At 34.9% G+C, this 27,314-nt stretch overlaps 1 protein-coding gene across 1 annotated transcript in view; it reads right to left on the reverse strand.

Moving 5' to 3' along the window:
• Positions 1-27,314, reverse strand: part of LOC129257688 (protein MON2 homolog) — a 60,825-nt gene that overhangs the window by 4,838 nt on the left and 28,673 nt on the right. Inside the window, exons 17-32 of the mRNA XM_054896069.2 lie at positions 26,668-26,824; positions 26,005-26,034; positions 23,584-23,774; positions 21,898-22,113; positions 21,261-21,436; positions 20,098-20,260; positions 19,010-19,155; positions 18,338-18,464; positions 17,739-17,934; positions 16,809-17,500; positions 16,039-16,182; positions 11,755-11,781; positions 9,531-9,563; positions 5,488-5,616; positions 1,091-1,281; positions 408-595 (exon numbers count right to left, since the gene is read on the reverse strand). Of these exons, the coding sequence (XP_054752044.2) occupies positions 408-595; positions 1,091-1,281; positions 5,488-5,616; positions 9,531-9,563; positions 11,755-11,781; positions 16,039-16,182; positions 16,809-17,500; positions 17,739-17,934; positions 18,338-18,464; positions 19,010-19,155; positions 20,098-20,260; positions 21,261-21,436; positions 21,898-22,113; positions 23,584-23,774; positions 26,005-26,034; positions 26,668-26,824 (2,806 nt within the window). The remainder of the gene's footprint in view (positions 1-407; positions 596-1,090; positions 1,282-5,487; positions 5,617-9,530; positions 9,564-11,754; positions 11,782-16,038; positions 16,183-16,808; positions 17,501-17,738; positions 17,935-18,337; positions 18,465-19,009; positions 19,156-20,097; positions 20,261-21,260; positions 21,437-21,897; positions 22,114-23,583; positions 23,775-26,004; positions 26,035-26,667; positions 26,825-27,314) is intronic.

The following is a 27,314-nucleotide window of genomic DNA, read 5'->3' on the forward strand; positions in this document are numbered from 1 at the left end:
GAGCTAAAAGAGCACCTTCAGTCTAACAAAAATGAAAAAAAAAATGGATAAGTATTAAGCATAAATAAAAACAACAGGTTTATTTTTTCAAAACTGTGAATGTATTGCACAGATGGTGTCTCTTATTGACTCACTCATTCCTAAGAAGAGACTCATCAACAGAGTGCAATATAAAGAGTCGGCCGTATTCAATGCATTGCCCATGCACATCTGCACAGTTTGTTTTTTGAACACTCTATCCACACACATGAAAAAAAAAAAATGTCCATCCAAAATTTCTAAACAGCACTTGACAACCTAGCGAGCCACATCGCAAAGTAGCAGCACCATATCTGGACAATGGTGCTGAATAGCAAGATCCTGAGTACTGATAATCATAAGTGTATGAGTTTTTTTTTCAATCTCACCTAAGAAGCTTGCTGTACTTGCTGAATGGATAGACCCTCTGTTGAGAAGAGTCATGATACGAGCTGTAAACTGCTCAGGAACACTAGATGAAAACGGTAGAATCTCCTCACGTATCAGGAGCACAACCTTTACATCCATGCCTTCGTCTTTCTGCTGCTCCTCAACCGAAAGAGTGGAAGGTGTAGGGCTAAGAAATAGAGGATCAAATAATGAATGACTTTCAGAGTTTAACAGAGATAACAATTTCTTTATTTCTTCACAACACTACCACTATCACAATCACCTTAATTAGCATCCTCTCCTCTTCATCAACACATCACTATATTAACATATATCACAAATATAAGTTGTACAATAACTTCTATTTTGCTTTTGTCTTTACTTGATATCATCCATAATACCTTCACCATCATTATCATTGACATTTTAATAACCATCATCATCATTATCATCATCATCACCACCACCACCACCACCGCCGCCACCACCACCACCATCACCACCACCATCACCACCACCATCACCATCACCACTTTTTTCAATCAATTTTTTTTTGTCTCAAAACTATCACAATCCCAAACACCATCGATATCATGAATCTCATCCCTTTTATCTTTTTTTTCCAAGCGTCATCACCATCCTCATCATTATTGAGTTTCTAACCCATCATACTGCTACTCACTGTTCTGAAAAGAGGAATAATTCAAGGGAAGCAGCTAAATCCATCCACATGTCTTCAAATATTGCAGTGAATTCTTGTTTCCTGGCTACTGGAAGTCCCACATGTAGAATATCAAGTAGGCACTGTACCGCAAGTTTCCATGTTGATGGGGCTGGACAAGCGTACTTCAAACCCAATGGCAGTTGGAAAACCTATGCAATGATGAAATGAAAGGTTCTATCTAATTGAATCATGCAGAAAAGTATATTATTAAACTTAAAGGCTAAACAAAATTTGGATGAAAATGTATTCATATTATAAACATGTCCCATTCGTCTCAATTTACCTTTGTATTTCTGTATCTCTGCTATTTCACATGTGCATGCATACTTCATAAATTGTGTCTGTCAGTTTTTTTTTTCTTTAGACTACATGTATATAAAGTTGAGGCCAGAAATTTACATACACCCAGGAAATTCAAAGAAAAGTTGACACTTGCCAAACATCATAAAATTTACTGTATCTTATAAAATATTTGTGTTATCGTGACAAATTTGATATCAAACAAATTAGTATGTCATGCCCCTTCATCACATTGCTTTGTCATCAGGAGCTGAAAAATATTTAGGTGTCATTTTCCCCAAAAATATCTTGATATTTTAGACAAATTTAAAGTAAAAACTGGACAAATACATTTCATATTTGTGCTAGTTACTTCTCAATGTTCACAAACATTTCAGATTACACTTTTTTGTTCAGTGGTGACATATCATGATAAATGTAATTATAAATCATAGATTTGACATTTATATATTTCTATGAAATGATGTTTGAAAATATAATAATAATAGAATAACAATAGAATACATTTGGCAAAAATATTACTTTTTTTCTTCAGAGAAAATCCCACCTGAAATATACTTTAATCCCAATGGCATCCTTTTCTTGTGAAAGAGCTAATACACTCTTTCATTCGTTACCAAATTCATCATAGTATTATTTATATTTCTGAAGATATAGTTAATTTTAAGATGTTTGGCAAGCGAACAAATTTCACTAAATTCCATGGGTGTATGTAAACTTTTGGCCTCAACTGTATCTAAATCCTTGAATGTCGTTGTCACCCTAAATTTTCCCACTTTAATTTATCTTTTATTTCAGTTTTAATCATCATCTACTTTAATGGGGTGGGGGGTTAATCCTTGTTTCCACCTTCCTTGAGCCATCTTCTCTTCCCCTACAAATAATGCAATAATTATTTGAAAGTAAAAAAAAAAGAAAGAGAAAAGAAAAATCATGGAATTCAAGTGATTGTACACTGTCTGCCATGCTCCAATAATCACACAAAATCAAGTGAGATTAGGTCTCTGTCTGATAAAGACACATATTAAATCATCAACAACAATGAGCCCTATGTCACTATTCCTAGTGTAGAGCATTGTCCTATTTTCCCTCGTGTTCCAAGGGGCTGGCTAGGGCGTTTCCCTGGCTTATCACAGACAATTCACAGACTTGACAGCCAAACTCTGATTGACCTTAAGAGCCCCAAACACAAGTTCAAAACATGTCAGCTTGAATTACTATCTCTTGTGAGACATGTCCCATGCATGCGATTTAAGCATGGATAAATCCAGGCTCTAAATCTCTCTCCACTTGTACCCTGGGTCTGTGCAGTTCTCTCTTCATTATACAACTGTATGATTATTAGTTTTCATATAATTTTTCAATGGGCATTGTACATTCATTCTCACATGTTTCTCTACAGTTTTCTCTCTTTCATCCATCTTTCCCTTTGAAATAAATCTACTATTTTTCAATTATTACCCCTAATTTGTTATTGCTCTGTTTCTTTGCTACATGTATATACTAAAAGTTCTCTTCTGTTAATTACTAGTAACCTTATTTTAATTCATTCCAATTCTAGCTGATTCACTCCTCTAAATTATTAATCTCCTTCTTTCCACAGCCCTCACACTTTCTCTTCTTTCACTATCTTAGTTAGAGCCCAATGTTTTTTTTTTCATTGTCCCCCATTTACCTTTAAGCCATCCAAAAAGCAATAACAACAAACATTAACAAGATTTTGACAGGACTTACAGTACGTTTCTTATAGTGTGCTTGATTCGATCCCCATTCCTAAGCTTGTCTATCCCCTCCTCCTCCCTCTTTTTCACCCACATATCCCCAAACCACATGTCTAACCAAACACATGTCAGTATCAATTAACAAGATTCTGCAAATTGGACTCTACATACTCTGGCTACACAATGGCTATCACATAATCCATAAAACAATCCATAACAAAATTCTACCCATTCTATCCTTCTCACTAATAAGGAATAAGAGCTTCCCCCGAAGTCAAGGCCAAAGCTGCAATTATAACACCAAACAAAGTCTTATTTAAATTTCTCCCCTAATTTCTTGGCTGTGCTAAAAAAAGGAACCCCCTATTGAAACTGTAACTGAAAATACAGAGACCAGGGTCCCAAAACACAAACAGGTTAATAGCAATTACTTGTACATGTATGCTTGATTTTTATGATTGATTGTATATTGTAGTCAATGGAATCAATCATAAAAAATGTTCTACGATCAGTACTAATCTTTGTGTTACAGGGCACAGGGTCCAGTTTCAAAAAGACTTATAATAGTAACAAATGCACAATTTTTCTATAACAAATTTTATACCATAAGCCAATTACCAATCACATAGGATTTCAGCAGCTTTCACCTGTTATTGCAATTTTGTTATTATAACAAGTTTTATGAAACGGGCCCAGAATAATAAATAACCCTTGATACAATGAGTTCCTTGCACAGCCATTGGATTTATTTTTGCCATCCATTTACATATTATGCAAATGGTGATTAACTCATATATAAATGATGCACATGACTCTACAACTACAAGTCTCTGTTTACCCCCTTCCTCCAAATAAACCAAAGCAGCGGATTCTTTTGCCCACAAGCTGATGACCTAGGCCCCGAAAGGATAAAGCTTATCGATTGATTATGATGATAATTTCTATGATTGTTTGCATTGATTATTATGCAAGATAAAATCCTAAAAATCAGCCCATGATTAATTGCTAAGCTTTATGATACAGGGGCAAAGTATGGCTAGACCTTTCAGACAAGTACTCATCAAGCTTGAACCTTCTACAGGAAGCATCTTACAAATTGAATCATTCAAGCTAGGCCCTGTTCACACAAGCTTTGGAAGCATCTTACAAATTGAATCATTCAAGCTAGGCCCTGTTCACACAAGCTTTGGAAGCATCTTACAAATTGAATCATTCAAGCTAGGCCCTGTTCACACAAGCTTTGGAAGCATCTTACAAATTGAATCATTCAAGTTAGGCCCTGTTCACACAAGCTTTGGAAGCATCTTACAAATTGAATCATTCAAACCTGGCCATGTTCACACAAGCTGTGGAAGCATCTTACAAATTGAATCATTCAAGTTAGGCCCTGTTCACACAAGCTTTGGAAGCATCTTACAAATTGAATCATTCAAACCTGGCCCTGTTCACACAAGCTGTGGAAGCCTGATCCTGTTCGGGCATGCTGTAACAACCCGACTAATATGAATCATAAGAAAATCGAAATACAGATGACATCCAAAACCAGTCATCTGTCCGAACACAGAACATATTGAATACCAGAAATGACCTTCCAACTTGACCTCTCAACTCAAGACAGTCATCTATATTTGTAGAAGGATGGCCATCAAATAGAAGTACACCAATATCTAATATGAACCTAAATGCTTAAAGCATTAAAATCAAATAAACTGATAGACTAGACAATACCAAAATGTTGACAATGGACTGACAACTGGAATGACAGATGGACAATCATAATAGTACCTAAAATACAGTTTCCGTCACAATTGATTGACTACATGTAGTTTAATCCAATGAGCATTTCCACTTACACCATAACTAGTTCTCACCAACAAGGGATTCAGTGGATTCACAATGCGGACAGGGTGAAGTTCGCAAAGCCTCATGGGGAAAAAGGTCGACTTTTAAAATTAATGTCTGTGGCGCGTGCTGCATGAATGCGATTTTGCTGTGCTGGCCCGTGTGGCTCGGCCGGCTGGCTTGCATATGCTGTCAACCAGGGTCCAGGAGGAGGGAGAAAAAATTTGTCGCATATTTAATTCACAAAATTCAGACTGTTTTTGGTGAATTCGGTAAAAACACATGCACACCGTGACACTACAGTACACTAGCAATGTGCGTTGTCTGCGCCTGGGATGTCGACCCTGAAGTTAAAAACTGGCCTGTCCGCTGCAACCGATAGGTGGCGCACCGTATTCATATCATAAATCCACTGAATGGCTGCGTTGGTATAAATAAGTAAAAAAACATGGTGAATTTTCAAAATATATTTTTATTAAATACAGCACTTACCCTGAGTATATTCTGCAGGACATGCTGCTTCATGACGGATGGATGCTCAGCCGTTGACCTATACAGGTCAGAGGTTAATTGTAAGGCCTTCTCAGCAAACGGCACATAGTTCATGGCAACCCAGTCAGACTGGCGAATTAACAGAGAAAACATTGATAAACCAATTTCTAACAATATTGTACATAACTGTGATAAATCTTGATTTGGTTCATCATTAAAGGTCAAGTCCACCCCAGAAAAATATTGATTTGAATCAATAGCGAAATATCAAACAAGCATTAAAAAAAAATTTCATCAAAATCGGATGTAAAATAAGAAAGTGCTGACATTTAAAGTTTTGCTTATTTTTCACACAACAGTTATATGTACATGTCAGTGATATGCAAATGAGAAAGTCGATGATGTCCCCCACTCACTACCGGTATTTCTTTTGTTTTTTATTGTTTGATGTTTACATCCTATTTTCATGAAATTTTCAATGTGTTACTTGATCAATTTTTCTCTTTTTATTCAAATCAACTTTTTGTTGATGTGAACTTTCCTTTCAGTTAAAATATGTAAACATGATCAGATCAATTTATGTTAAGAAAATGCTTTCTTTGATGCAACTTAAATCACAATTTTTTGTCATAAAAATGATGAATTTATTAGTTTATCATAAAATGAGACCAAAATCATGAGAAGTGACTAAAGCAGTAAGCAGTGCATGCGTGTAAAAGGGGAAGCTCACCCTGCAGCATGTTGGTGTAAATAAAATTTAAAATAAAATAAAATCATAAGGTTTGACAAAATCCATAAAAGAAAAAAAAAAGTTACGATTTAAAAAAAAAGTTTTTATTGTGAAACGGGTAGCTACTCCATTTGTGATATAAATTCCACAATATGGACTCCATGACGAGTGAAATCATTGTTCTCATGTAAAAAGTATTCTCATGTAAGTGTGTTTGAAATAGTGTGTCTGATGATATGTTGAAATGACAAGGAAAATCATTTATAATTTCATGAGGGCACTGCAATTTGTGTTATTTATGTCACATGACATATGGGGAGGCAGCTCACATGTGATTCCATAAACTTTATATTATTTGCAATAGATTTTTGCCAAATCTTTACTAATGCATCTTTTTGCTATTTCTATTACAATAATTTGGATGTCAATGCAAACTTCACCTTTAAAAGAAACAATAGTCAATTTAATTTAAAAACATATTTATATGAATTTTTCTTTTTAAAATTATAATATGAGTGCATGCATGTTAATATTGTACATTCACATGCACATCAAACAATTTATATAAATGAAAATCAACATTTAAAAAAAGATCTATCTTGCAGGTTACGTAATTCTTTTATTAAATTAACAATCCCAAATTGCCCCCAAATTCCATCCTTAAGGATTCCATTTATCATTTTACACTTTGGCATACAAAATACTACAAGAGTTCTTTTCATCATGGGCGGAAATCCCAAGGGGGACGCGTCCCCCTACCAATAACAGTAGGGGGGGACACAATATCAAATGTCCCCTACTATTTTTGGCATTTTATGATGGAAAGAAATACATCATTCAAAATCGAAATAAAACATGTATTTTGGACAAGATGACCTTACTTTTTGGGTGATAACCCTTTTCTTTTGCTTGTCAAATTCATTTTTGTCAAAATAAGCTTATATTTGGGGTGATAACCTTTTTTTTGCTTTTCAAATTTAATTTGGTCAAAATGACCTTACATTTGGGGTGATAACCTTTTTTTTCTTTTTTTTTTTGCTTGTCAAATTTTCCAGCCCCTGGTCCCCCATTTGGGGAGAGATTTCCACCCTTGCTTTTCAATAGTAAATTTTCTAACTTAGGAAAATGAATGAGTAGAAACGTATATGATACCAGGCGAAAATGGAATGAAGAGAAAAAATACAGTAAACTTTGTGAACCACAGCTTGCATTAAGAATTAGTTTCTGTTTTTAATAGTGCTATTAAAAACAACAAAGCAATCATGGCAAAATAGTCTTTCTTAAAGACAGAAGTTAGCTGGGCTAATAAAGCATATATGTATCATCAAAATAAGTCGGACACAGTGATACATGCCATAACATGAATAAATTAACAAATATCTGATTGTGGTATAATGTGGCAGTCTGATGATACTCATTTGATATGGATAAACCCATGAGAATGAAAGAGATCTGATACTGTTTCAATACCATGAATGTACAACAATTACATTGACATGATGATGAAACAAAATATGAATGATAAAAAAATATATTTTATATTAAAACCACATGACTGAAAATAACACTTTTTTGTATATTAGCATGCACCTTGCTATAAAACATACAGACATACAAATGATACATGTAACAAAAACATTTGTAGGATGGTTAGTAATAAACAATGAAAATATATTAGTTTCAAATCAATGAAAACATGATTCATGATAAACAAAAAAGGTCAGACACATTGAGGGAATGAAAAATATGAATAAAAAACAGTATAAAGGTTATTTTCAACAACAAAAAACAACAACAACCTACAAACACAATAAAGAAATGAGGATGTAATAAAAACATAAATTTTATCATAAAAACAAGGGTCTACTAATACTACTTAAATGAGAATACCACAACCGTGCACTTTTCTTGGAAGTAGAGAGATAAACAGAGTATATTAATGGCTTGGTAAGTACACAAGTACACCACACATTTTATTTGTAGTTCTTGGATTATATTTTGAAATTAATGAAATAAAATAACAATATTCCAGACATGCTAATATTCTATATTTATCCTTGTCATCATTAACTTAAGGTGGTGTTTATTTACTTTTTTGGGGGTGGTGATGTTGGTGATGATTCTCATTAAAAATATTTTTAATTAAGACAACAGAATTTACCACATAATTGGATTAAAAACATGATCATTATTTTCAGGTCATTGTCTCAAAGCAAAATATTTACAGCTGGTATCACATCAATTGAATATAAACTGTATATACACAGTTATTGGTGAATTTAATTTCCTCTCCATATAATGAATTATTATCATATAGTAATGATGGATATGGACACTTTTGACAAAGATTCAATTTCATTTGTTATGATTCATCTTCTCTTTCTCATCAAATATGTAAACTTCTCTGTACATGATAATTTTTCCTTTCTTTTTGCTAATCCTCCCTTAAATATGGGATACAATATTATATATTTATGAAATCTTCGGCAAGTTAGGCTAAAAAACTTCGCACACAACTCAGTCCTGACTATGTTATTCTCTTATCTCTAAATATACTATGGTTTTGTAAAGAGTTGGCATTTTTGCATTTATTTGCTATAAAATGGGATACACCATGGATAGATCCATACATACACTGAACTTGACTATTAATGCATTCAGGGCTTTCGCACCCCCCCCCCCCCAGATCTCTTTCACCTACATCACAATCTGTCCCCATTATTATAATTTTTACTAGGTAAATATATCCCATTATTATAAATTGACTGATGATCTCACAGTTACTTTGCTACATAAAATATAACAGATCAATTATCTTAGAACCAACATCACTTCACAAATTCAAGATGTGTTAAATCTTGTAAAAAAAATTCTTTAAAATAGTTACATTTATACCACAAAATGCTATGGAAATACACTATCTAGAAAAAAGGGTGAATTTAATTTTAAAAAGTTTAAATTTAATCCATTCGCATGACCTGAAATGTTAGCTTGCCCCCTTGTTACAATATTGCATTATTATTAAACCAAGACCTGTATTTCCTTTTCCCATCCCAGCCATGATTTCCAGGTGATGATTGTTTAGGCATATAAATGTTTCAATTAAATACTAATCCAACACCTTTTTTTAGTTCCTCATTCCTTTCTCGTCATATAATAGCTAATGAACGAATGTATCTTGACAAAGATAGCATCTCTTGGTAATTAAAGCTAAATCTATAATCATATCAAACAGGGGTTAATAGAAAACACACTGCAGTCAAAGGAAGGGGAATACAAATCACATTAGGCCACAGAACCAGTATCTACATACCTGTGTGGCAGATCTATAACTCTCCCATTTCTCCTGTTTCATGTTGGTAAGTGACATAAATTTACAAAAATGTGGTGAAATAACAATGATCAAATTCATTTGAAAGGTAATAAATATTATAAGCTTATTTAAAGGACAAGTCCACCCCACAAAGAGATGATTTGAATAAAAAGATAAAAATACAACAAGCATAAGACTGAAATTTCATCAAAATCGGATGTAAAATAAGAAAGTTATGACATTTTAAAGAAAGTTTTGCTTTATTTCATCCTGGTTGGTATGCAAATGAGGAGAATGATGATGCCATCCACTCACTTTTTCTTTTGTATTTTATTATGTGAAATATTCGAATTTTCTCCTTATTGTCAAGTGAAACAACGATGAATCCTCAATGAACATGTGGAATTAGCCATTGTTCAATACTATATGGTTCAATTAACTTGGTCCTTATTTTCAAATCTGTAAAAAAATAAAATATTGTATAAAAAATAATTCAAACAATTAAAAAACACAAGGAATAGTGAGTGAGGGACATCATTGACCGTCTCATTTGCATGTCACTGCAGTTGTGCATATCACTGTTTTGTGAAAAATAAGCCAAATTTAAAAATGTCATAACTTTCTTAATTTACATCCGATTTTGATGAAATTTTCAGGGTCATGCTATTTTTATTTTCCTCTATTTCTTCAAATCAACATTTTAAGGAGTGGACTTGACCTTTAAGGACAGAAACTACTCTAATAACAAAAGAGCACTTGTCCTGGAGTGTGTAGACATCAATGATTGGAAACTTGGTTTCTTCAGATAGTGCACAATGGGCACTCGCCTTAGCAGCTAACATTCAGTGTGCCATGAACCTAAGAAACCTACTCAAGTTACATGCATTATTTATATGAAATATGCAATAAGTAAAGATGAACATTTTAAACAAAATCATATCATGAAAGTGAAGAAAGGTGCATTTAATCACAGAATAAAGCTTTATGAAAAAGCACTTGCTAGGAAACACAATGATGTTCTCAAACAAATGGAAAGTACAAAAATTATCATCTACAGGAATCAAAATCCCTCATATATTTTTTTTAGATGGAAAACAATTTTTGAAAAAGAAAAAGTGAATAAGTGACAATGAGTTACTTTAAAAAAAACTGGATGCATACCTGAAAAACAAGCTTATTTTAAAATGAACCAAATCAAACATGATGACAACAATAACAACAACACAATCAATGAATTGCAGCTAAACACAAAAACAAGAATAATGTAACAATATAATGTATGCATGAAAATGAAATATTGAATTTGAGAAAAAAAAAACTTATCAAAATCACACAAATAAATATAGCATGATCAGGACACAGGCACATTTGGTTATATATAAAAAGATGGAATAAAATAAAGTTAAAGAAAAGGATTCCACACCCAACACATATTTCTTAGTCATTGTCATTTTTTTTCAATAAAGAAAAGTGGACAGATAATAGATTCAACTACAAAATAAAAACAAAAATTAAATTGATAAAATCATAACAACTGTTCTGCACTTTCAAAAATTATCTATTATTATTATCAATTAGCTGTTATGTCCTTATCTTCATTTCATTTCAATCAATGCTATATAAAGTTACAGGAAGGTAGAATGAAAAGCCCCATGTATGTTTCTCGAAATAGCCCTTGCTTAATCTTGGACTATCCCTTTTTATGTATACAAGCATAGCCATGGTCTTACATGAAAAGGACAAGTATTACAAGAATAAGGTTCCTACTATGTAACTGACAGAAAAGGGGGGGGGGTACATGTAGGTCATACATGTAATCATAAATCATAAACATGAAATATATTCAATGTTTACATTTGCAATTGGATTTTATAATTAATTAAGTAATAATTTCAGCACCTTGGACTCTTGTGAATTTTACAAAATTTGTGAACAATATCAATGTTCAGAGCTAATCAAAATGGAATCCATGTCATTTGATTGGATTAAATCTGTGATAGGATAGGAACAAGTTTTATGAAACCTGGCCCATTTGGTCTTTCTGCAAGTAGAAAATGTCATTGGGACTGGCAAGGTATGTGGATTAGACATTATTGCTCAATTGGTCAGGCTAACTAAGTAATGGTGTTTCAGTGGAACTGGGGTGTGGACTACATGCATAAAAGAGGACAAATTATACTGAAAATAAAAATCGACAGAACATGAACAAGAATGTACAGTGTACCTTAGAATCAAATATTCCCTGATAGAGCTAATGTCGCATTAAATGAAGGGAAAAGAAGCATGAAGATGGGAGTGGTTAGTACGATGTATTGGATTAGATTTATTTACAATGGTTTTTTCAATCACTGCAATATTGGTGAATGAAAACGTTAGTTCACTCATTCTTTTTTGATGGTCTATACATGAGTGATAATTGGGGAAGGGAATGTGAAATTGGCCCACATAATTTCTGACCATGTGAGAGACAATATGGCTGAGTAAAACCCATGTAAGAGTTTAATGTCTCTTCCCATGCAAAGGAGATATGTTTTGAAAATGATCACGGCAAAAATAATTTTGATATTCGAATGAGCTTTTAAATTTTTCAGATATGCTGGAGTAAATCCGGCACACATATAAAAAAAATTAAAATGTCACAAAACCAAGAAACTTTTATATTGAAAATGAAATAATACTTTAGAGTTTAGACCATAAATCAAAGTTTCAGTTTACGTGCATAATCTCTATTTAACACCATTTTCTCTTTTTGCAATGAATTGAAGCGGGAATATACAGACTTCTTTTTCTCATCTTTAATAGCATCAAATATGTTAGGATTTTGGTATTAGTTTCTCCATGCACAATACAAATTTCTCATATTTACCTGAGTCTTTTTCTATTGATAAACAAACAGGGAAGTCAAATAAAACATGAGAAGCATTTTATTAACAGACCCATTAAAATGAACAAACTTCAAGGAAAAAAGAGCATCAATTTTCATTATAAACACAAACAAAAAATAAAAGCATTATGAAATAGGCTCTAGGATATTCTTCATGCACCTTTCTATTCTTGACAATGTTAAAAAAAGGTTTAAGTTTGTCCTTGCTTGATAGAACACTATAACCTTCAAATACTACCAAATCATTAAAACAACAACTTCCTCCTTAAGTTAGCACACATGCACTTTGGTATGTTAAATATTTCCCCTTTGATGTCTAGAAAAATAAAGTAATTCATAATCTAGTACCTATACACACAATTCCTGATTCTTTGAATACTACGGATTACTGTAACAGTAACTTCCTCTTCTATAACTTTGCAACGATAAAATAATTCCCTTTTCATGTCAATAAAACAAAGGTAATCTACACATACACACAGTAACGATGTAATTTATCAGATAACACTGAGCACTATCAAGAAATAAAAGGATTCTTTTTTTTCAAAATGAAGGGATCAAATGAGATAATTTGCACCTGTGCCATTGTTTTTTTCAAGGTTGCTGAATACATACAATACTTCTCAAATTATCGGTATATTATTTCATTAAATGGGGTTTCTTAAACTTTACAAGGCCAACATGGATCATTATCAATTATATGTATGTATGTGGTTAGTATCCACTTGGTTAGACTGAAAAATCTGCCGTTTAGGAGATTTTTAATATTTTCTGATTTTTCAGCCCTCCTCCTACATACATGTAGACGCAAGACTCCCTTAGGACTTGTAATGGTGGTGGTTCATGCGAGGCCTAACTACTGCATCAATGGGCAAAAAGGATGCACTATATCACCCTCTTAGATTTCTCCTTAAAATCCAACTTTTATGAATACAATCAGCTTACCAGTTTCTTAAAATATGTGATTTAAAATCCAAAATTTTTATTCCAAAGTGCCGGTGTCAGGTTCATTGATCGTTTGTCATAACGTTTCTAATGCAGCTAGTACATACGGATGCACCAGCCAATCGTGTTTGTGTTACCATATCACGGCACAATGTCTACCACCACCACCACTGCGGCGCGTATGGGATGATGGTCTATGGAGGGAGGGGATGCCGCGAAGCCAGACAAAGTCTCAGCGGAGCATATCCTGACCAAAATAGACTGATTTTTCAGTCTACCACTTGGTCTATTATAAATGCGATCTCTGTACTGTTTGGTCAAACCATCACTAGGTCTGTCATTTAGTCTTATGCCCCGACATTCTAACTTTCACTATATCTACTAAATATTATTCAATTGTCAAATAAAAATTTGATTCATAATCAGATCATAAATCATATAAAAATTGGTGTTAGATCACATGGATACTAGATGAAATGGGTTTAGCCTGATTGTAGATTAGGCCAAATGGTCAATGAGCTAAATGACAACTACATCAAATGTACATAGTAGATGGATACGTTGTAGACAAAATGGGAATAGACCACGTGGCAATTCACCACTTTAAAGTCACTGAATGTCTATTACCTGGATATAAAAGACAAGGAAATGTAAGTATGACTCCTAGGTGACTCAAACATGAGAATCGTGTGTGTGGTTTTCCCTTCCAGAGAGGAAACTCGAGGGAATGGCGTATTGTGAACGATGATGGAATGTCAAGTAAACTTTACAACAGGAAACGTGTTGTTCTGGATTGGATTTTAAGGATGTCCTGTATGTGGCAATGATCATGGTCTAAAGGGACATCATTTATATTGCCATAAAGTCCAACAATCACAATCAGTAAACTGATGATGTACATGTATGGGATATTAAAGTCAATAGAAACTTGGAAAATCTACACATATTGAATTATGAACGTATATAGCATACACATACATGAACAATATACTAATGGAGAACAATGCCCATGTACATGTACTTTGGAGAAATAAACCCAAATATATGATGTGAAATCAGTTTATCCTAGAACAAATGCATGACTTATGACATTATAAAGTAGATATAAGATCTGGTGGGTGTTTCACAAAGCTTTCCATAAGTAACAAGCAAGTTTAAGTGGAGCAACTTCACAAACGAGTGGTGATCCTTTCTTGTAGTAAATCATATACACCACATAAGGATCACCAGTCGTTCATGAAGTCACAAATTACTTACAAACAGATTTATGAACAACCAATGGGTGTAGTTAATAAAGCAAATTTTATCTTTACATGTTCAAAATAGATTGGAGGTAAATATCAGTCAATTCTACAATATCAAAATCATTGCTTAGTCAGGAAAATGTATCATCCTTCCCTTCTGTATACTTATGACATGTAAGTCTTATGTACAGCTAAATATTTCAAGAAATCATTCAGGTCCCTCAATGCTATAATTCAGCTGGTGCTAGAATCTTAATCTAACCAAACATCTAAATTGGGCTGGGAGTGATGCATTGACTCCAGAGGATAGACAATGCACTTTTGGGTGTAATTATTTCCCTTTTGGTGACGCTAGACCACACACATCATGTTATTATTCAGGAAATGTTTGTCTTCACTTTTTGTTCCATTTTCTTACATCTCCTCACAACTAGTAATCCAGGAAGCAATATGTCTGAGTGTGTGAAAGAGAGGGGGGGGGTGGGCATGGAAGGGTGGGGGTATTGTTTGATCCAACTCTCAGGATACAATTTACACTCTAGTGCACAAAGAAATAGTACATGATTTTCCTTTCTTTAGTAATTATAATGGACAAGGACACTTTCATTTTTATAAGTATTTGAATAAAGAACTGATTGTGGAACAGATGGTCATTGTTATCCTACTGCAGCATAACCTGTCAACTACTAAAAACATTGGGAATTAAAAAAAAGAAATTAAATAACCTATTTAGAAAAAGTAAAGCAGATAATTACCATGAGAAAATGCAAACTAAGACTACATTGTAAAAAAATAGAGAAGTTAGTTTCATTTAGAAGTGAAATGAATTGTTTAATAACTACATTTTTAGCATTGTAAAGCTATTTTTTTCAATTTTAAAGTAGACTAAGAGTTAAATACTAGTTAAAAACAACTATTGGTAATGAGAGGTCCCTGCAAAAAGCCCAGACGAAAATTACTGAATGAAGTAATCAACCAGTTAATTTATATACTAAGCTTGGCGCATTATTTCTACAGAGGCAACAGTTGCAGACAATGCACTTTTTAACAAAATTAACTAAAGTGTGTATTATTTCACACTTCAAGCATATTCTAAACATACAGCTACACTCTGAGTAATGGCTAAATTGGAGAAAAAAAATTATTTCTGGGTTTTTCATTTTTATATTAAGTTTGATACCTTATTTTCTTTCAATTTCTGCCTTGACAAGTAACAAAAAGAAGAATAAATGCGACTTCTTCTCCATTTCATGTTATAATCTTCATTCTATAACCATGTAGCAACATGATATGAAGTACAAAATGAAAAGCAGGCTTAGATAAAAGGGAAAGTACATTCCAATTTAAATTCAATTTGTATCCAATACTAGAGAATTAAATGTCCTATTTCATAGTGTGAGATTGTGCAAATATGAGAACTATTTTCTTTTCTTACCTGTTTAGGAGCAGCTTTAGTGATAGCCTTGGTCTCAATATGACCGAATGACGGAGGCTGGCAGGAGTATGTGATGAAGGTTAAGAGTTGATCAAAGATGGCTGGATACATAGACTGCATTATCTCACTGCCTTCTGCAACAGCCTTGGGGGTTCAATTGAGAATGAAATTGCCATCATTTTAGTATATTACATCAGCAACATAAAGAGTGGATACCTAAATTTAGTCAAACCTGTCATAGAGCTATATCATGTGTTCATAGAATTCTTGTAGATCTTTAATTATCTTTTATTCCTCTCTTTTTATCCTTTTAAAATCATCCCATTCAAGATTTTGAAAAATTATTGGCTTCAGTTAAAAAAAAAGAGTAAGTGATTAGACTTCTCTCTTTTTGTTTTATATAATTATTTACAACATAATGGTCAACATTATATGAGGCCAATTGATCCTTTTGTTGACCATGTTTTATTATTGACCATGTATTCCCAATTTGAATGTATCCTTGGATTTGTATGTTTTTTAATGGAAAATGAAATAAATAAACTTGAAACTTGAAAAATAGCTTTCATTGTATCAGGAACTGTTTTAAACTTTAAGAGTATCATGGAGTGTATCTAATTGCTTCGTTTTGTCAACCTCCTTGATGAAGCATTAGTTCTAAAGTTCATAATTGACCTTGACATGCGTACCCTCAATTACGATTTTAAATTCATGATTACAAAGAAGGATTTTAGTCAGACCATGAGGGAAAAATCCTTCAACAAAATTACCTTTTTGAGTACTTCAAATACATGTAAGACAGCAGACTGCAGTGTAGTGATCTCAGTTTCAGTGGCTGATGGTATCAAGAAAACTGACATGTCTGCCTGCACTGGCACTGATACGGCACTCTGCAGAACCAAGCACAACTTCTGCAAGTCCGATGCCACAAACTTGTCCTTGACATGATCAAAGAGGTAGGGGAATATCTGGACAAGGGCTGTCAGGAAAGCTTGCGTAGGAAGCACAGCATCCGCTTTGGATTCTGGTGGTTTGGTGCTGTTGCTACCTATACTGATCCAAACCCTCCATGCGTTGGACCACAAGGCAGCATCTTCAAACCCTGGGAATGTCCCTTCAGCAGTTTCCATGCTTCCATTGGATTCATCAAAAGTCCTTTCATTGTCCATTTCAAATGCATCAGAGTTTGATACTGAGCCTGCAGGCTGCATACGAATGATGGTCTCACTACCTGGAATAGGAAGATCCGTTGCAAGTGATGATGTCTCAAGGCTACCATTTCCTCCTGATTTCTGTGGGGTCAGTTGAGGGTCTGGGATGACTGTTACTATCTGCTTAGGTGTCTTCATCTGGATGACTTCTAGGAAGCTCTTGAGGGCATTCAGAGAGACTTCTTTGCTTGGGCTCAGGGCAGAAGCTTCTATGTGCTCTAACAGCAGTGCCCATGCTCTGGGGAAATCCCCTGCAAAGATAACAGTAGTATCCAATATTCATTACAATTACAACGGATGCACAGGATGCAAATATAAAGGAGCTATTATCTAGTTTCAGTGAACGTAGAGCAAAGATTTAAGACATGAACTAACCCAAAAAATTTTCTTGCAGCTAATTACAACAGAAAACTGCTAATGCACTCACAGAAATATTCCTTTCACATTAAATTAATTAAAGTGAACTAAAAATCATCTGTAGAGGTTTACCTAGGGGTAAAAGTGCATATCTCCATGTATTGAAGACCCTAGCCACACCAGCTAGAGTAAGAACCTTGGTCTCTGCCCATTGCTTCTCTGCTGTATCCCTCGAGTGATGTATGAGAATGTTCCCACTGGGCTCTGACTGCTCAGTAGCAGCTACGCTCGAACACTTCTTTACTTTGTCAAGCAATGGGAACAAAACCTAGACAGACAGGAAAAATAGGTGAAAATTATTCATATCCCATAATGCCTTTTAATTTGTGGAAGAACCTCTAAACTTTGACTCTATTTATGGAATATCAGACACATGCCCTTGATTACGTATCTCCCATATCAGATTCAAGGTCCATACTGGTAGACTAATATTGTCCTAGCATCACTTTAAGCTGGGAAAAAGTTGAATTTAAGGTTGAGACTCTAAACCATATAGCAAATTGCTGCATAAACATGTACTATAGGTTAAAATCCTAACCGAAAGCTGCTTTTCAAGATGAGCCAATGCCAAAACACTCTACAAGCAATGTATACTATGACTTGCCCTTCAATTTCCTACACTAAGTATACATTTTCTGAATAAAATGTAGATTTATCATTACAAGACTTACATGCCATAGTACAATCTGCCATGTTGTATGTTTGAGGAGAGCTCCATGAGCACTGATGGTAGAAAAGAGAGTTTGGCCACCGCTCTTCCTAACCGCTGGTCTGGAGTCTACACATAGGTCAGCTAACCTGCAAGTTCAAAAATACACACAATTTTATATTACACAATAAAACATAATGGAGGAACCACTTGAGGAGGTGTGACAGCCCCAGTAAAACAATATCGATCATGCAGTGTGGTTATCCAAGCTTACACACTGGTAAGGCAATGATTCTCATTAGATCTCTCAAAAAGAGGACCTGAAACACTCAGTGATACAAATGTTCATGCTTTCTTATGGGGTACTGTAGTAAGCTTACAATTGCAAACGATTGTTAATCTGCTTATTGCAACAAAGAGGCTACATTCATATTCTTAAGCCTAGGTAAAATCAATTCATCAATTATACTCTTGCAACAGAAATTTGTCATTGATTTCAAAGATTCTTGCAACATGCCCTTAAAACCTGGCTAAACCTTACCTCGGTGAATATACTTATGTATTGTATTTTAGTGGGTAGTGGTGGTGGATCATTCTGATCAGATAGCAGTAGAGAGGGGTGAACCATTGTGTCTTGACAATGGCTCACCCCACCACTCCTATGATCCGAATGTTCAGAAGGGGATGAACTAACCTTGAATAAAGGGTTAACCAAAGAGCATCAAATGGAGGAATGGGTTGCTCCCCATTGCTTGTGGTTTTAGGTCCACCTATGGTTTCCTTACTAAGCACCGTTCTGATCTTCTCTCTGTTCTGGTACAGGTAGTCTGAGATATTCCACTAAAGAAATGAGAGATAGAGAGAGAGTGGGGAAGGGCAAAGTATTTATTTGAGAATACCTTCTAATTGGTACATAGCAACAATATGTACAACTAGATACACTTTCAACTGGGTACAGTCAAAATCTATGCCTCTGCCATTGGCAGATCTGAAATATATTCCACTTTTTTTTTTTTTCCAGAAATATTAATCACCTCATTAGATTAGCAGTCCAATATTCACTCATGATGCAAGGTCAACAATGATTTAACCAATAGATCTATAATGGTGGAGCGTTGTGGCCCAGTGGATTAGTCTCCGGAATTTGAAACAAAGGGTCGTAGGTTCGAATCCCAGCCATGGCGTAATTTCCTTCAGCAAGAAACTGATCCACAATGTGCTGCACTCAACCCAGGTGAGGTAAATGGGTACCGGTAGGAAGTAATTCCTCAAGAAGCTGTGTGCGCTGTGAACGCCTAGCTTAGCCCGGTAATATAGGAGCTCCTTGAGCACCTAATAAGGTGGATATGTGCGCAATATAAATACCCTATATTATTATTATATTATAACTAATGGTAACAGTAAGCCATGACCTCTATACTCTTGTGACCCCAAAATCAGAATGGAGAGACTGGCTGACAAGCCAATGACATTTACACCTCAGGCAATCACTAATCGCTAAATGAAATGGCCTATCAAGATCATCATTGCATTCGCATTTTGCTTAGTAGGCTAACTAGGAACCAATCAAAACTGTTCTTTCAAATTAGCGATCAATCGCTAACCTTTGTGTTACGGGGCCAGAGGCGTAAATATAACATGAGGGAAGAGGGAGGAGGGAAAGAGATGAGGGGGTGGGAGTGTAGAGAGAAAATGACAGGGAAGAGGGAGGATGATGGCAAGGGGGGTATGAATTTGATAAATAAAATTACCATATATAAACAATATTTGTTCAGAACTTACAAGTAAACCTATTGCTGTGAGACTGATGTTAAGCTCTTCTTTCTGCAATCCAAACTTGGCTGCCACCTCAACACAGATTTGTAAACAATAGCAAGGCATGATGGGAAGGAAATCTGTTACGACCAACTGAATACTCTGGAATGCTGATCGAATTAATGACTCTCTGCAATGCATCAGAAACAAAAAAAAGAATTGAAACAGAATGATATTACTTACTTTTGACATCCAGAAGAAATACTATCATTAATACTTTTATTGTTTTACTAAGACATAGAGTATGTTTATTTTCTTCTCTTCTTGTTGTTTTGAAGAAAATTCAGAATTTGTATGTCCAAATCCCATTATACTCCATTCTTACTTTACTTCATTAATTGATCGCGTAATGATACCTTGTGCGCATTATAACTTTACAAATGATCTTTAAAACAGAGAACAGTCACTTCAGGAAGCTCCTATAAGGGGTCAGGTGTATATACTATAGAATTGCCCTATTATGGATACCATATTGTCGGGCTGTTCAGGGGCGGATCCAGGATTTTCCAAAAGGGGGGGGGGGCACATTTTTCCAAGGAAAAATTTGACAAGCCGAAAAAAAAAAGGTCTTCACTTTCAAAGGGGGGGGGGCATATTTTTTGTTTTAACGGCATTTTTACATTACAAATTTTAATTTTGCTTCTCAAAGGGGGGGGGGGGGGAGACAAAGGCCGGCTGTGCCACCCCCCCCTGGCATCCGCCAGTGGGGGTGTTTCACAAAGATTTAAGCATGACTTAAGTCGCACTTAAATGCCGACGCGTACATGATATGCAACGCGCGATCTTATTGATAATTACGCATTAGTGCGCGTCCTCATGACACGATCTGACCAATGCGGTCAAGCCTTTCATACCGTACGCAACTCGGTATTTAAGTGCGACTCTAAGTCATACTTAAATCTTTGTGAAACACCCCCCTGGTATCTCAAAATCTAAAAAAAATTAGGGCAGCTGAGGAAAAGCTGTATCTTACAAATATGGCAATGAAGGCAACCTCATATCGTCTGAAAACAGTCTTTATTATGAAGCAAAAAATATTACCACTTTCGTCATAACATCTAAAATTGAACTTTTTCCAAGCTGCCCTCTAAAAGCATTTTAAAACCCCCGCAATGATATTAACTACGTACCCTTGGTCAGTAGTAACAGCACCAATCACCCCTAAGACAAGAGGCCATCCATGGACGAGTGTCTCTCCATTGTTAGATAGGATCTGATGAACACAATCTAACTGTTTCTGTCTGATGTCTGCATGAGGAATTAATGACAGTTCCTGGAGAGGACTAAGGAGAAGTGTCTGCAACCTCTATAGCAGGGAGAAATAAACAAATATCATGCCAAATTTGTTGATTACTGATATTACTAATTCAACTATTCATTGAACAAATGTTATGTAGTATTCTAAAATTCAAACATACATCAAATTAATATTTTTAACACATATAATGATTACAATGAAAACTTCTTATCTTTTAGCAACCTTCTCAGGGAGAAATGGAGAATAGATGAATACTCTACAAAAAGCAGGCAACATTCACGCCGTGCAATTGCCAGATTAAATTTAAAGATTTTTGAATAATTTCATACTTACTTAACAGATCATCACTTCTAAATGTATATTTATGAATCAAGTCTAAATTCAATTTTTTTTAGTGGATCTATCAAGTTGTTGCAAAAATAAGCCGTTTTTGTGAGTGACCTTTATGACCTTTGACCCATGTTCTCATAACATGATCAAATAAATGTCGCTTGAATATGCATATTTACCAGATTTTCATGTAGCGGAGGGCTGTGTTTGAACGCTAGAGCAGCCTTGATAAGGGATGTGACTGCCTCAGCTCCCCACTCCCTCATTTTGACATTTGGGTGCTGGCAGATCTCGGACAAATGTGCTGTAAGAGGGCGCCAGAGGACCTCCATGCGAGGTAAATTGACCAATCCTGTCTCCAGGAGCTTGGCTACTGCAAAAAGTGATGGCTCTTGCTGTAAATAGAAGGGAGATGAAAATGTTAAAATGGTAGTTACCAACAACCCCCATTAAAAATAATAATCATGAATTAATCTGACTTAAGAAAAAGAGCTCTGATCAAATATGTTCATATAAAACATCATGACTGGATATAAACATTGGTTGGGCACAAAAAGAACATACATGAGAGAGTGTCTAGTATTTACTACCAATCCTCAAACATGAAAAATCAATTGGAGCTGACTAATTCAATCGACTCCGACGAAAGTTAACAAACTGAAAGGATGGCGTACAAAGGTGTCAGCTACCATTCTAAACTTTTTTAAATAAAACATCATCAACAACAAAACTTGCCATTGTTCATACATCTTTTAAAATAAATAATGTATTATGCCTCGAATAGGTATAATGCCAACTAATCTAGATATAAAGACTTCACTTAATATTATACTCAGTCTGATTGAAAATGCTGGTAAAATAGTTTCTTTAGATAGAAGCCCTGACAGTGTGGTCTAAAGCAACATCATTACAATACTTAAAGCTCTTCAGGAAGAGCTTTAAGTATTGTATTTATCAAAATTGGTTATATTTATCAAACTCACCCTATTTGAGTATGCCAGTTCCATTGCTTCTGACGACAGCTTACACAGAGCACTGATAAGATGGTGTAAGGTCAGATCATCAAGGCTCTAGACACCTCTTCAGATTATACCTTACTAGTCAAACTTGGTTACAATGTTCAAACTCACCCTATTTGAGTATGCTAGTTCCATTGCTTCTGACGACAGCTTACACAGAGCACTGATAAGATGGTGTAAGGTCAGATCATCAAGGCTCTAGACACCTCTTCAGATTATACCTTACTAGTCAAACTTGGTTACAATGTTCAAACTCACCCTATTTGAGTATGCTAGTTCCATTGCTTCTGACGACAGCTTACACAGAGCACTGATAAGATGGTGTAAGGTCAGATCATCAAGGCTCTAGACACCTCTTCAGATTATACCTTACTAGTCAAACTTGGTTACAATGTTCAAACTCACCCTATTTGAGTATGCTAGTTCCATTGCTTCTGACGACAGCTTACACAGAGCACTGATAAGATGGTGTAAGGTCAGATCATCAAGGCTCTAGACACCTCTTCAGATTATACCTTACTAGTCAAACTTGGTTACAATGTTCAAACTCACCCTATTTGAGTATGCTAGTTCCATTGCTTCTGACGACAGCTTACACAGAGCACTGATAAGATGGTGTAAGGTCAGATCATCAAGGCTCTAGACACCTCTTCAGATTATACCTTACTAGTCAAACTTGGTTACAATGTTCAAACTCACCCTATTTGAGTATGCTAGTTCCATTGCTTCTGACGACAGCTTACACAGAGCACTGATAAGATGGTGTAAGGTCAGATCATCAAGGCTCTAGACACCTCTTCAGATTATACCTTACTAGTCAAACTTGGTTACAATGTTCAAACTCACCCTATTTGAGTATGCTAGTTCCATTGCTTCTGACGACAGCTTACACAGAGCACTGATAAGATGGTGTAAGGCCACATCATCAAGGTACTTGGAGCTTTCAAAGAGCTGAGAAAGCATAGATGATAGTACAGGAAGCTCTGTCATGGCTGCTGTAGTGATGACTGTGGTGTGTGAATCCGTACCTCCTCCAACTAGTCAAAACAACAGACAATTTAAAATCATTCATTCATAAGTTCAAGTAGAAACACCTAAAGTCAGTTGAAATAACATCAAATTTGTGCTCATTTCTGCTTTTGTTCAATTACAGTTACAGTTTTTTGTTGCAATTATTATACATCATAGATATCATTTTGATTTGATCCTTCTTTATTTGCCACATAACCAGTATACCGGCTGTGCCAATATCACATTTCTTTCGTTATTCATGGATTTAATATGTTTAGAGGATAAAGATTCACTTTGTGCAAGCTAGGAACATGAAATCTGCTTAATACATGTATATATTTGGGTATGAATATTGCAGAAAATTCTTTTATGTAACTTGTCTTCTTCACTGTATTTTCTACCATTGTTTTAAATTGTTTTATAACCCATTGTAAGCAGAACTTCTATATATGTATTGCTTGCAATCAGGGACCAATAACCACTTACCTTGCATTATTTCATACAATATGTTAGATATATAATAACTTCAAATAGACAGTCTGCAGAATGAGAAGCATTGAGGTGCTACTTAGAGAGACAAAATATGCATTAATATTTTTCATAGGGCAATTATCAGAACAAAAAAAAAGAATCACATAGGGGTAAATTTTGGGTCAGAGTATAAGGCCAGTTTAGGATAAGTGTTTCAAAGAGAATGAGATAGATCCCTGGTCAACTCTTCAAGTTCAAACCCAAAGGCACCAGCCGGTAAAAAACCATCCCCAGATAATCCCACTGTGTCCAGAGTTGAATAATCAAAGCCATAGGTCAATTTGAGAAAAGAACATCCATTGAGAAAAACAACCATTAGCACAGACCAGAGATTTCCAGCATTATTTTTTTCAAAGGGTCATTATTTTATTCTGCACTGAACATTTTTTCATTAGACATAAAGATTCATTTTCACCATCAGGTATCACTTATAGTACTAAACTAATCTACAACTAATACATATTGGTAGGATTGGAAAGCATGCTTACTGCACAAATTCACAAGGGTTGGGGATGGGTTGCAGTTACAGAAAAGATACATTCTGTTTTTCATGAAAGACATACAGTAAACACCACAAAACCGTTAATTACGAGCAAAGTTTGAAATATGCAAAGTGCAACAATTTGGGGGTAATGATATATTAACTGATGCAAATATAATTTGCTGTTATATGCTGTATCTGATTATCATTCTTCACTGAACTCTGAACTAATATCACACAGTACATTGACTTTGGTATGGTCTTATATACAAAGTAAGTTGGTCAAGTGCAAATTTCAAAATATTCTAGTTTCTCAATGATTTTAAGGATCCATACAATGTTAACAAATCACTTAACTTGCTATTGCAATGAAAATGCACTTCATACTTATCTACATTTGTATATAATTATACATGGTCATCCATGCTGAAGTCTAATGTTGTATTAATATGACAGAAGCTACATGAATCTCTTTTAGTATATATAAGTATAAAGATTAAATCTATTTCTCAAAGACATTCCCTATATCCTAACACATTTGACAAACACAAGATATGTACTTTGTGTGAATGAATATGTATGAATGGATGATACATGTATATGAGAACAACATTCTTTGTACATGTAATAAAGTCTATCAAAATGTGTTTTCGTCTTATTCTTACTTGATCTCATTATGAGGTGCAGATGTAATGCATTTTTTTTTATATACATAAACCAACCTGTTCATTCATCCATCTCTTTGTGTATCTATCTACATACACTACTATCTACAAGCCTGTCTGTCTATCAGTCAATCCATCAAATTGACAGCTAATTACTCTATCTATCTACCTCCTATTCATCTACCAGTTGCGCTTTCCAGTCGTTTAGACATTTCAATTTCAGTAAAATATCAATCTTTCTTTTTTTCTTCACCCTCACCGTCTTCTCATCTTTTAAACTCAGTCGTTTTCCAAATTTGACCTTTTCCATTTTTTTTCAGCCACCTTTTTTCCCCCTCCACCCTTACATTGGTATTATCTCTCTTCACCCATCACCTTCTTTTTATCTACAGGACCAGAGGAATGTTGTTAGCTGGTTGAAACAAAAGTTGACAAGTCTATTATGCAATTCTGTTAAAGACAATGGTTAATGCATAAATGTAGGATGCATGCTTGTTCAGCTACACTACATGTATGCATCAATCACGAGGTATGCATGACAGAGAACTGCTAGAGGAGAATCTTACGCTTTCTACTCACATTTCATCACAACGGTTTGTGATTCATCCGCTAAATCATAAAATCAATACAAGGTCAGGATATAAATTAATCATCTATTTGACTACAATGTCGAAGGAGTATTGGAGGTTTTAAAAAAATGCTTTGGAAAACAGCTTGTGCTGAATACCAATATTGATTACTGGGTACTTCATCTTCAAGCATTGAACAAAAATACTATACAAAATAATAAATTGAATATGGAAGAAGAAACTGAGGTTGTACAGGAAAGGATGACTCAACATGCACTTCACACAACAAAATAGCATTGCTTTTATAGGTTGTGAGGGGTAATGTAGAGGAAAAAAATTACATTTGAAATAATTCGCAAATAAAAACAAATAATCTAACAACCCCCCCCCCATAAAACTAATCTCATCAGGGCTAAAAGAAAGCTTCTACACTTGACTGCACACATTGAAACTCATATCTACTATTAATTTAATGAAATGCACCCTAGATCAATGATATGTATCAATCTATTAATTCAACTTTAAATTTGACAAATTGATCTTGCCCCTGCACATCAACTCTACAGGGTTTGCTAAAGAAATGAAATATAAAAATTAAAAAAATGGCATGTTTGAAATGTGGTATGATTGTTACAAAGCTTTCATGCCGGGTATTGTCAAGAAGATTTATTACCTTTGAGACCTCCACCTGGTGTAGGTTTGAGACCTAATATCCATACCAGATGTTGAAGGGTGGATAGAATAAGGTGCCAGGATGCTCCTAAGATAGCACCATGGCAGTGTGCTAGAGATAGGATGGCTCTCATACATTGGATGTTCTTAGCTGTCAGCTGTACAGAAAAAAAAAACAAGAAAAAGATAAATGTTGAATCTATTAATCATCTTATTGAAAGTCTGAGTGACTCATGGGCATTACTAATAAGAGATATCAACTCAGCATCCTTTTCTCTCTAATCCTTCAGTGTTTGTATTGAGAAATCTGCTGTGGAATCCTTTACGTGCCAAATCCAATGGATATGACTCTTCCTTGGGTACCAAATGCACTCCTTTTAATATGGTATGCATGGTGGTACTGATAACTTAAAAGATTTTATGGTTAATCCAGGACAGGCCTCTACAAAAAAAATTTCATCACTTGCCCTGTCGGGCAAGTGATAAAAAAATTTGCTTGCCCGATAGAAAAAACTGCTTGCCAGGTTTTTTTTCAAAAATTCTTTTGCTCCTAATTATTCTTTTCTGTCCTGGTTGAACTTGATTTACTGGCGCTGGCCTCGGCATTTCTTTTTCTTGACTCTTGTTCAAGTTGTTCTGGTCGCCAAT

Source organism: Lytechinus pictus, chromosome 3 (assembly GCF_037042905.1).
Source record: "Lytechinus pictus isolate F3 Inbred chromosome 3, Lp3.0, whole genome shotgun sequence".
Lineage (NCBI taxonomy): Eukaryota > Metazoa > Echinodermata > Echinoidea > Temnopleuroida > Toxopneustidae > Lytechinus > Lytechinus pictus.